General features: G+C 35.9%; 1 protein-coding gene across 11 annotated transcripts in view; it reads right to left on the minus strand.

Moving 5' to 3' along the window:
* PDE10A (phosphodiesterase 10A) overlaps positions 1-13,187 on the minus strand; it is a 125,749-nt gene that overhangs the window by 56,698 nt on the left and 55,864 nt on the right. For all 11 annotated transcript variants that reach the window (XM_060692322.2, XM_087882876.1, XM_087882875.1 and 8 more), the window contains exon 2: positions 8,760-8,888. In XM_060692322.2, the coding sequence (XP_060548305.1) occupies positions 8,760-8,888 (129 nt within the window). The remainder of the gene's footprint in view (positions 1-8,759; positions 8,889-13,187) is intronic.

The following is a 13,187-nucleotide window of genomic DNA, read 5'->3' on the forward strand; positions in this document are numbered from 1 at the left end:
GCATGCCCCCCCCAGCTCAGTTTTTGCTGGCAGAGGGTTGCAGGAGGCCATCCTAGCCAAAACAGAGCTCACGAGGGGCACGCATGTCCCCCCCCCAGCTCAGTTTTTGCTGGCAGAGGGTTGCAGGAGGCCCTTCCAGCTGAAAACGGAGCTCAGGAGCTCATTTTCACTGGAAGAGCACTCGGGCCACCACAGCACCACCAACATGAGTAAAGTCAAGCTGGCCACACCCACCCTGGCCACACCCACCCCAGTCCCCCAAGGTCAAACACAACCCTGATAAGGCCCTCAATGAAATCAAGTTTGACACCCCTGGGTTAGTTGGTTCTGAATTTTATTTGGCAGATTGTGTACACAGACATTGTAATCAGCCTAAATCAATCCACTACAGGATTGATTTACAGGATTAAAGTCATTTTGTTCAGTGACAGTTCATTCAGGTTACAGTCTGTGACAGCTCATGCTGGTTACAATCTGCAATCTACCACCCCGGTCCAGTATGCATTGGTAAAGAGCCAGGATGACGCAGTGGTTAGAATGCAGTATTGCAGGCTAATTCTGCCGACTGTCAGCAGTTCTCACCAGCTCAAGGTTGTATGGATGTATGTGTATATTGCTCCATTGTTCTGGTTTAAGCAATGTTTGCCATTGCCTTGCTTTGCTCTCTCTCTTTGCTGCGGTGGCACAGTGGTTCGAATGCAGTCAGCTGATCACCGGCTGCCAGCAGTTTGGCAGTTCGGGTCTCACCGGCTCAAGGTTGACTCAGCCTTCCATCCTTCTGAGGTCGGTAGAATGAGGACCCAGACTGTTTGGGTCAATATGCTGACTCTCTAAACCACTTAGAGAGTGCTATAAAGCACTGTGAAGCAGTATATAAATCTAAGTTCTATTGCTATTGCTAAATAGATGTTTTTGGGCTTGTTTTTTGTCACCCAACCAGCTTCTATATCTAAGGAAGGAACAGAACTGACAGCATTTCAGCTTTTAGAGGAGGATCTTTAACCTTTACATTACATTGGCTCTTGAATGCACAGTTAGTCCTTGACTTACGACACAATTGGGACTGGAATTTCCATTGCTAAGCAATACGTTGTTAAGTAAGTCACATCCAGTTTTACCACTTTTTTGTTACGTGTTGTTATGTGACGCACCACAGCTGTTAAGTGAATCACATGGTCATTAAATGAATCCAGCTTACCTCATTGACTTTGCTTGTCAGAAGCCAGCTGGGAAGGTAGCAAGTGGTGATCACATGACCCCAGGATGCTGCAACTGCCATAAATACATGTCTGCAAACTTTGATCATGTGACCAGCAGATGCTGTGATGGTTGTGTGTCATAATTCACTTTTTTCAGTATCGTTGTAACTTTGAATGGTCACCAAATGAATGGTTGTAAGTAGAGGACTACTGTATACATACAGCTCTGTTTATATGAATGAATATATAGCATATACATAGAGAATTTTATCTACGCACATATACAGACACATAATTCTGTGTACGTATTACACATAACACAATTATGCATTGTAGAATGAAATTAGGCTTTGGGAGCTAGTATAACACTGATGGGAGTTTCAAATTACTGAGAACTGGTGCTTCACAGGCCAGCTGAGCTCTAAGGATTTGGCTCAGTAACATAAGAACAAATTGTAACAATCTCTGTGTCTGTTTTCACTATATTGTAAAAAAAAAAAAAAAAATTGGAATAGTTTCAAACTGAAGGCGAACTGTTGCTACTTTTTTGTTTGCCCTGTGAGTTTTGTGTTCCTGTGTGCTCGCACACACACTTTTTACCTGTAAATATTCAGGTTTCCTTGTTGTTGTTTTTGCAAACTGCCCAAATAAAAAGCACAAACCTGAATTATAAACCAGCAATTGAAGAACCATTAAAGTAGACCACTGTGGATTTTCTATTTACACCATTAATCTATCATAGAACACATATTGTTTTACGGGATTTCTTTCTTGTTTCCGTGCTCTTTAAGTACCCTGAAAACAAATAGACTTTTGCTAAACTCTGTAGTGCAATCCTTAACATCTGTAGTGAAGTCAAGACTGAATAGTTCCCTCTCATTTCAGAACAGCTGAGAACAGAAACAAAAGAAACCTCCCCTTGGGAATTGTCTGCTAACGTCAATAAGGGTAAGGGGATCATTAGCAGTAGAAATGATATGTTACCACATGGGAGACAGCAGTCATCCAACATGGAGCAGATTTACGTCAAGGGAACTTTTCATTCTCTCTGAAGGAACCCTACTGGTAACTACAACATGCATACATTTGTACTAAAGTCATATTTTATTTATTGAACTCTAGAGACTAAAAGCATTGCACTGAAAAGAAAAAAAAAACCTTCAAGTGTCCTCGAGACAAATGTGAACATAAGAAAACTTACAAAAACATGCTTCTTTCTCTTTTCTAGGAATCTGTTGGTAATTATATTCTTTCTTCTAATAAAGGTTTATGCTATGTATAAAACAGTGGAAAACTCAGAAGACTGCAAGTCATTCAGGACCCTATAAAAATTCATAATGAGGCAGACTGTCTGCATGATAAATGCCTTTGTCTGAAAGTACCTAAAATCTCCTGCTCCTCAAGCCACACAACATAAACCATTTTTCACACAGTCTTAAAAAAAATGAATGCATGGAAGAGGAATTCATTTTGCCTGCTGCATATTCACCCCATCTTGCACTGTCTGCAAGACTGTTTGCACTGTCCATGATATATGAAGAGGCTCAGAGTTTATGATGAAAACACTACAAAAAGTAATGCTTCCATAGAGTGAGCTACGGTTATTGGAAGCTTGTTTAGCAAGTCGAGCAATACTGTCACTCAAATGTAAATCAGGTAATGCATCTCCAACTTCGAACATCATAAGCTATGTTAGATAGGACTAATGTGAGTTACAATTTAACTACTTTCAGAGGGACATTCATTGCTTACATTTGCCCTAAAAGTTCTGTAGTTTGCAGTTTCTTTCACCAGTTGGTGCATCACAATCATGCATGCTCTGAGAATCTCTAGATTAAAATATTTTGAAGATCACAGGACTCAACAGTCTTAAGTAAATTGCATGTGAAACTTGGCAGGAAGCTGGATGGACACATAGAGAGTATTCATGGTCTACATCTAATTTCTTCAGATTCCAATTAACGCATACACTAAAGACTATTGTTTTCTATTCCTACATTTGACTGCTAGTCTAATTGCTGATGCTCTTTTCTCATTCTTTTAAAATATGAGTAAAAAAATTGTTCTGTACCAGAACCCTTGAGAATACACTTATGCTCGTCTTTTACATTCTCATATGATTCTGAATAACATAACCTTTATTTGGGGATATAAGAGAATATTTCAGTCTCAAGATAGAATTATGTTCTTATGCATTACATATAATGTTTTAAATTTCTAAAACATTATATGCAATGCATAAGAACATAAGAACTGCCCCTTCACCAAAAGCCAATGTATTATTGCAATAATATCTAGTAATCGGGCAAAAAAAATTGAATTTTTTTCAAGACTCATTCAGAGATAAACACTGTAAATGAATAAGTGTAGTTTCAGTGTACTACCTCAATCCAAAAGCAAGCTCTTTAAATTACAAGAGCAGAAAACATCTCCTAGTGACCAGTAATACTCCTCAGTATGAAATAAAATGGGATTGATTTTAATTTTTATCTTGTTGTGATGTGTATTGGAAATTGTCATTTTGTAAGCCTCCTTGAGTCCCTCGGGAGAAAGGTGGCATATAAATCTCAATAATAAATAAATAAAATAAATAAAATAAATAAAACAGATACATACATTTTCTTATCCAGTTAGGCAGAAGGCTTTCTAGCAAGATCTTCAATTTTTAGAATTCCTGAACTTAAAAAATTGGAATGTATGGCTCTGATTTATGTATTGCTTATCTTTTCTACTTTGGCTAAAGGAGAATGAAGTGGCCACTGGAGTTGAACAGTAATATATTTGAATAAATATAAATAAATAACTAATAAAGCAAAGAAGACAGGAAATGTTAGACATTCAGAGAAGTAAATGTTGGAAATAAATATAGGAGATCCACTAAATATTAGTGGTTAGGACACCAGGCAAGAAACCAGGAAACTTTGAGTTCTAATTCCACCTCAGGCATGAAGGCAATTGAGTGACTTTCAGCCAGTCACTCTCTCTCAGCACAACTCATCTCAGAGGATTGTTGCTGTTGGTAAAATAGGAGGAAGAAGGAGCATTAGGTATATTTGCTGCCTTGAGTTATTTATAAAAATGATCAAGGCGGGATAATAAAAATTAGATAAATAAATGACCTAAAATGCAACGAAGATCGATGTTTACACTGTGAGACATTTCTGCTGATGGACTTCTATTTATTTTTAAAATTTAACAAACAGTTCAGCTTTTCAAATTATATTTAATCAGGCACAATAATCTCCTATACAGATGACCATTTGCAGCTCCTACAGAGGAATAACTACAGGGTAGCCTATTTTTCTATGTACAGTAGCTATGTAATTATTTGAAAAGGGGCAAAATTCCATACCAATTTTTGAACTTCATTTCTTTTCTTTTACAAGGAATAATTAGACATATGGAAACAATTCTGCCCAAATGGACAGAGACCAGAGATGAATTGAAAAAGCTTAGAGTAGAAGTAGGCTAACCTGAGGTTTCAGATGAATCCCCCAGTTGCTGAAAATTGGTAGCATGACTTCGTATCATTCTCAAATGGGACAGCACATAAACCAATTTTAAATTAGGATTAACTAGTTAAAAATAGTTCCTTTCCTCAAATCTCTGTACATCAAAATGAGACTTTACCCATTGCAGCCTTCATTCACTCTTCCAAATCTATTACAGATAGTCCCTAACCAGCAAAACATTATCTCTTACATCCTAGAACCTTAATTTGTTCCCTTCTTGGCTATGGCTGCCTCTTCTGAATGCGAGATGATTTTTAGAAAAAAGACAACATGATGGAAGAGGAAGATGAGGACAATGAGGACAGCAGACAAGAGAATTCTATGACTATCTTATAGGGGGTCTCTACAATGATTGGTTAGAACAGGGGTGTCAAACTCACAGCCTGTGGGCCAGATGTGTCACGCACTGGCCACGGCCACCCCCTTTTTTAGCAAAGGGGGGAAAAGTCATGATACATCATGTGATGACAACGTGATGCCGCAAGTTTGACACCTCTGGGTTACAACATGCAGTGTAATGGTTCCCAGATAGCTATGATGTCATTCTATAAATTAAGCAAGAATTCTTTACAGTTCCAATCCTGAGAACAGAAAGTGTCTGAAAGAAGAATATGGACTTCAGAGAAATTATTCTTATTAGGTGACCATCATACTCAGCAAAAACATTTTCATGGATTGTTCAAATTAATATTTGTTTTTTTCATCTTGGGTCTTCTTTTAATGAAGGATGGAGAGGAATATGGTGATATATAGATGGAATAAATACATATGGTCAGTTTTCATTCACTTGAAATACCTTTTGGGTCTAATTTTCAAAGATTTAACTTAGTTTAGCAAAAAAAAAACAAAACCATAATAAATTCTAAGAAAAGTTGCTTGCTATAGTATGAAACTCTAAAACTCTTAAACTTTCAGCTTTGTAGTATTTTTCTAAACAGCCCTCCTCCCACATACACACATATGGGGACAATCATATCTCTAGCAAAGACACTCTCTGAAATATTCATTATGAAGACCTAAATGCAAAAGCCACATAGAGGTTTCCAGCAAATCCTCTCCTAAAAGATACAGCATACAACTAGACTTGCCACTGTGAAATATAGTAGGAAACTATGAGTCAGCTAAAAGTCAGTTGCTCAAATTGCTTATTGTCTGCCAAAATGATCAGTTCTCTTGCTATAGGGAAGAGGAGTTGTTAACAGTAGGAAATGCTACCTAATTTCAATCCTAAAATTTTTATTCCCAATAATGTCCAACTACTTCCTTTATGAATAACTTCCTGATCTGAGACCAAGCCTTTCTGAGGAGAAGATAGGATTTATTTTAAATGGTTTTGTTTTGGTGGCTTTATAAACATTCACCTCTTCTGTTAGGTATGACTAAATGAATAGAAATACTTATCATCATGTGTTGGATAAAGTTCTGAAAGCAGATGACTGTAAGTAAGTAAAAACCAAGTGAAATACAAAATAATGTTTAAAAAATTAAACTAAGAAAACACTCAAATTAAAGCAGCTACTCACACAGGTTTTAAAAACTGAGGGAGTTTGAAAGTTACACCTCCTATTAAAAATAATATTTTTAACAAAGAAATAGGGGTTTATGGAAAGGGGCCAAAACATTTTTATGTCAGTGAATTCCAACAGGTATCTTAAATATCAGAATAAAGAAGTTAATTCTGTTCATATTCCAGTGATAAGCAGACAGCTCCTTTCTTCAATTTTTACTACTGAATTCACCCATAGTACTGTGAGTATGTTCTTAATAGCCTTTCTACCACTGTTTTGTTCTTCCTGCCTACTAGCCATATACTTTACAAAAGAAAAGGGAACTGCTTAGTCAGAAAAACAAGTACAGAGTAGTGTTTCTTATACATGCTTTCTCTGTTTAGCCAAAACACTGAAGGGAAAAAATCTGGCTGGAATAATATAAATAATATTTTTGAAATTAGAATGAATAGAAAACTGGAAAAAGTATCACAGAATACTGGTGCCATTATTTGCTTATATAATAGTATTTCTAAATCTTCCCCATGTCAATGGCCAGTGGAAAGAAACAAGCCAAGAAATTAGAGGAAGAGTGCTGGCATTCAAACCATAATCAAGGAGGTGGACTGCTATATCTTGCTTCCCAGACAAGGCTGTGAGGAACTGCTGGAAAGTAGGAGGTATGTATAAACAACCAGCAAGATCACATTACCTTGCGTGCCACAAGAAGAGACAAACCTCCTTGATTATGGTTTGAATGCATTGTAAGCTGCCCTGAGTCTTCGGAGAAGGGCGGCATATAAATCAAATTAAAAAAAACAAAAACAAAGTGATGCATACTGGCTAATGTGCTGGACTGGACAAGGAGATCCCAGGTTCAAGTCTACTCACAGTCATAAAATGTGAGTAGACTTCCAAAAATATGTTTTGGGGAAAAAAATTATGTTGCCTTCAGCTTCTAAATGAATTGGGGTGGAAAGAGAGTGTGTCAAGAGGGATCTTTTGAATCAATCTAACCATTTGTGTGCATTATATGGAAGCGAGAGAAAAATGTTTCTCACTGTTTGGCGTCCTCTTTTTTAGGGACTGATGCAATCATGCATGGTTTGAGAACTTACTTGAAAGGATGGCCCTCTCTCTTATGAATGAAAAAAAGCCTTTGAATAGAATTCAAATGGAATCATGGCAGCAGATAACAAACCTTGCCAAAATGTCTAATGCTTTCTATTAAGGAAGAAGATCTGGCTTGGCTTAAGATTTGAGGGAAAGCTTTTCCTCTCAGTGTTGTTATTGTTGAAAGTTTATCAAAAGACAACACTTCCCACAACTACATCCTCACCCAGTAATCATTGGAAAAACAGAACTCTTCTAACTCGTTAAATACGACAGACAAGCAAACTATTATATGTGTAACAGGCTGAACTTTAAGCCTTTGATTAAATAAAATGGAGTGTTGATCAATCAGCATACTGAAAGAACCACAATGCAGTTACGAAACATGAAAGAAGCAAAGACAGTTTTCTAACCTGTATGTTATGCTCATTTCATCTAGATGAGCAATCCACAGTTCAGATAGGTACCACTGAGTCTATATGACTCATTCAACTTCATTTTTATTTTGAATGTATATGAACTAAAATGCAATTGTGTACACTTTTCCAAACTTTGCATTTTGGATTAAAATGTGCATGAAAATTCATATAATTATCAATATTTTTAAAAAGGCACATTAGAAAGAACTGATATTTGCATAAAAACTCAATACAATTATATGAACATTTTTTAAAATTACAATTTCATACCAAAATGGAATAAAGCTAACTTTGAAACTCATGGAAAAATGAGAAACTGGTGAAATTGATTTAAGCTAATTTGTCTATCTGTCCTCTTATCCTGTGCCTTTTGCTATTACTAATGTATATGTTATCTTGCATTACCAATATAATAGAAGAATTGCTCTATTATATTAAAATAGGAAAAAATACACTTTTGCAAATAAAAACTAAATGTAGAATGAATATATTTTCATAATGAAGCTGAAGTAATAAAATAATTAATACTGCTATGTTTAACATGTTGTATTTAAAATGCTATTTCTTGCATTACAAGAAGGTCTGGCAAACTATTATTCTGATGATAGGTGAAAACAACTAGTATTTAAAATAATTTAAAATATGAAGGTCAATATATATTTTTTCTTTTGTTCTGCTTTGTTTAGGACAAAGAATTGTCTGAACCCCAAGATTACACATGGCCTTTAAAAGTCCTGTATCTTTCTAAATATTGTTATTGAAATTGACATTTTGGATACATTTTTGGAGAACGATCATACTAACTACATTTAATATTAATTCATTGAGTGTATATTTGCAAATACAAATTTAGCTCTCTCTCTCTCTCTCTCTCTCTCTCTCTCTCTCTCTCTCTCTCTCTCTCTCTCTCTGCTTGTGGGTTTAGAGGGGGGTTTACAAGCATACAATTTTTTTAATGATATGCATTTCCAAAGCTAAAATCATAAACAAACAGTTGTCCAGAGGTTCTCAAAGTTATTAAGAATGTACCTTCCTCTTTATTTTGTTTCCTTTGTAGCCATTTTTCCACTGTTTCAGCACCGACGCTCTCTAACACAAATTCATCCAGTACCTGGGGGTGAAGTGAAAGATAGGCCTTCACTTTTTCATCTGTCAAACCTGCAAAAGAGAACATTATTGTTTATACTATTACTATTCCAAGGAAAAAAGCAACAAGAAAAAACATCAAAATCCTCATTCAGAAATTAACTTTATTGTGCTAGAAATCTCTCAAGAAAGGCTTTACAATGCTTAATTCAAAGAGGATAAAGAGATGAAATAAGTCAGACTCAGCAAAAAGAATGCCACATGAAAGATTATTAAGGGGTAATTATGAATGAGGAATGTCTATGGAGATTCTCAATCATCCAGGTCATGGTTGTTCCAAAGGTGCTTTTACCTTTGGAGGCAACTGGACATTCTAACATTTTGCTTCTCATCCAAGAAGTTTCTTCAGTTCAGTTATTAAAACAAAAAACAAAAAAAACAAGAAAGTCCATTTTACTTTTGGAAAACACATGTTTCGAATATGAATGAGAAACCTAAAGCAAACAGAAGCTAATCCTGTTTCATACAAAAATCAATATGATGGCATATAGAGAGCCAAAGATTTCAAGGATTTGAAACTGGGTTTGTGTTAACTAGGCAAGCAAAAGATTTTCATTTAGCAAAAAAGAAAAGGAAATCTAAGTTGAAACATCAACAAACTCAATATTAGAAAATACAGTATATTAAATTAGAAACAGGCACAGTGAAACATTATAGTGTAAAGTCATCTGTTATTGATTTCTGACATATATGCATTCAAATAAATTTTAAATACATATATGAAAAGAGAAATAACAGAAACATTAAAAAGCTAAGTATTAAAGAGCCATATTTTCATCCCCACCCGTTTTACAATGTATACAACATTGTTGTCTGTTCATACAGACTGAAGACCTCAAAATAGGTTAAAAGAACTTCTGATTCTGAGAGGCAACTAAAGCAGAGAAAAGAGAGTCTGCAATCACAACAGAATAGTGTGCAGTGGCAGCACATGGAGACATAAAGTGAGGCCTTGATCGTCAGCAATATCGTTGGGTAAAGTGAGGCTTTGATCATCACAGGGACCGTTCTGTCAGAGTAAAAATGGCCCCACTACACGTAAAACCCAAGACAGTACGATTAAGGACACAGAAAGTCCTCACCTTATGACCACAATTGAGCCCAAAACATCTATTGCTAAGTGAGGCAGTGTGTTGACTTTTGTCCCATTTTACAACCTTTCTTGCCATAATTGTTAAGTGAATCCTTGCAGTTATTAAGTTAGTAATATGGCTGTTAAGTGAATCTGGCTTCCCCATTTATTTTGCTTGTAAAGTCACAAAAGATGATCACATAAATATAAGCCAGTTGCCAAGCATCTAAATTTTGATCACCTGACCATGGGGATGCCACATCAGTTGTAAGTGTGAAAAATGGTCATAAGTCACTTTTTTCAGTGTGTCGTAACTTCAAATGGTCACTAAATGAATGGTTGTAAGTCAAGGACTATCTATAGTAAACATTCATTAGAAGAGTTAATAAGTTTTTAAAGAAAAATTGAGGCATGATTTGTGCTACACCACAAAATTGCATTTATTGAAAAGAAAGAGTTGTAAAGATGATTGCTTCAATGATTAAGGATAAGGAAAGCAGTAATATAAGAATGATAACATAAAGAAAAACTCCAGTTTTTACAAAATAAAACAAAATTTTAAGTTAAAAAATACCAAGTTCCACTGAAGTATTTCCAGATTCAGTCAGGGAGACAATCAAGGGTGAAATCCAGCAGATTCTGACAGGTTCTGGAGAACCAGTAGCGGAAATTTTGAGCAGTTCGGAGAACCGGTAGTGGAAATTTTGAGTAGTTTGGAGAACCGGCAAATACCACCTCTAGCTGGCCCCAGATTGGAGTGGGAATGGAGATTTTGCACTATCCTTCCCCCAGGAGTGGAGAGGGAATGGGGATTTTGCAGTATCCTTCCCCTGGAGTGGGGTGGGAATGGAGATTTTGCAGTATCCTTCCCCTGGAGTGGGGTGGGAATGGAGATTTTGCAGTATCCTTCCCCTGGAGGAGGGAATGGGGATTTTGCAATATCCTTTTCCCAGGAGTGGGGAGGGAATGGGGATTTTGCAGTATCCTACTCCTGCCACACCCACCAAGCCACACCCACCAAGCCATGCCCACAGAACTGGTAGTAAAAAAATTTGGATTTCACCATTGGAGACAATGTCATGATTTACATACAAAGCTGTAAAGTGATAATCAAATGGCCAAATAGCAACTTTTGTTAAAAATAATAATAATAAAATTTATATGCCATCTGACTTCCAAAGACTCTGAACATTTGTTGACCCCAAACAGTTTAAATGTAGTTTTGCAGTTCAAAAATGGAAAGAGATCAATATACAACAATATCGTATTCTGCAAGCATAAAGGTTTGCTATAGGTTTGTGCAGCATGGCTGGTACTGCTTCTCATGAATGAATGAATGAATGAATGAATGAATGAATGAATGAATGAATGAATGAATGAATTGGAATAAATGAATGAATGAATGAATGAATGATCTGATACTGGAGGTTTTTTTGTCAACAAGAAAAAAACTATCTGCCACTGCCTTTTTCTGAGATAGTTTTTGACTTCCCCGTGTACTCTACAGATTTCCTAGTGGTCCCCTGTTATAAATATTAACTGAGTTTGATCCCACTGATCCTCACTGATATCAGCCCAGATAGCTATGTACTGCCCCCTTGCGTGATATCTTCAATAGGAAATAGGATCAAAAACAATTCCTAACAGATTTCAGAAAATTAGACAAGAGTCTCACATGTAATTTCAAAAACTTCCCAGAGCTTATCTACTTTTTTTTCTACCTGCCAAGATTGATCCTTGCTCATTCATACATGAAATGAATTCCATCTTCAGCACACAAAAAAACACTCTCAATTTATAACTTTAAAAATATAGTTAACTGTAAGGAAAAGTTGCAAGGAAGAAGACAATGGAACCAGAGTAATGCCCGTATTTAGAGACAACCATACTATGAGCTATAGCCCAGGGGTGAAATCCAGCAAGTTCTGACAGGTTCTGTAGAACCGGTAGCGGAAATTTTGAGTATTTCGGAGAACTGGCAAATTCCACCTCTGGCTGGCTCCAGAGTGGGGTGGGAATGGAGATTTTGCAATATCCTTCCCCTGCCACGCCCACCAAGCCATGCCGAAAAAAATTTGGATTTCACCACTCCTGTAGCCTGAATGCACAAGAAAAGACCCCCAGAAATTACATAGGAAGATTTTTACTGCAAAAATCAGAGCAGATAGCTAGGAAACAAACCAGTTTTGTTAAGTAACATAGTAGGACATTGAGCACATAATTGAGCACATAATCTTTAAAACAGGCTGAGCACTGACATTTATGTTCTCCTCTTGGTAAAAAGAAAAAATGAGACAATACATTGGCATTCTGCAGGATAAATGTGACATGTTATAAAGAATCATTTTTCTTTCAGTAAAGTGCTGGCTCCCCTCCTAAAACTGCAATTCCTATGCCAAAATGCAAAGCCTGAGAAAATTCAGTGAAATGCATTCTTTACAGACTGATTCTCAGTGAAATGTTCCTTTAATTATCCTATGTCACAAACTAATTTATACATTTTATCAAGGTTTGTGTCTACCAAAGACAAAAAACTTGCTAAAATATGCCTGCATTTTGTATAGTATAAAACTTAAACCTATCTCTTTAAAACAGTAAAGAAACTATAAACAAAGGCAGCCGTGTGTGTGAATACTAATTTGATCAAATAGATAAATAAAAGCAATAATTATACCCTGAGAGATAGAACAGACTTAAGCAGAAAATGTTTAATATATGCAATAGAATTTCTTTTTTGATGAGCTTCTTTCTTACCCTTAGTTATATCCAACTGATGTCCATGTACTTTGTTATTCATAATAATACAGGATCACAACCACTAAGCTTAAATAAAATAGCATTATCAAAACACTACAAAGCATCAGCTTACATTTCTCTTAAAACTTTACGAGCTTTGATACACAATATTTTTTTAAAAAAATTATTTCACTACAAAAATATTCCTACCTTTGTTACTGGTATGTTACAAATATTTTTCAAAGACGTATTGGAAACAAGTGCATCAAATTGCCTAGAGGGAGTAAGTTACATGTTTTTACAAACAAAAAACACTCTGAATATAAAAGTGTTAATTAGTTCTGCTGGGGACCGCAATGACATCTTAACTGTAATAATGCCTTAACTACTGCTTCTCAATGAGAGTATATGGGAGATAAACATTTTTTTTTTACGTTAGCAGTGTGAAGTGTTCATTACTATTATCACTGGGTTTCCAAACTATTGGAAGGATTTCATATGTA

This window comes from Pantherophis guttatus, chromosome 1 (genome assembly GCF_059756535.1).
Source record: "Pantherophis guttatus breed Tessera chromosome 1, ASM5975653v1, whole genome shotgun sequence".
Classification (NCBI taxonomy): Eukaryota; Metazoa; Chordata; class Lepidosauria; order Squamata; family Colubridae; genus Pantherophis; species Pantherophis guttatus.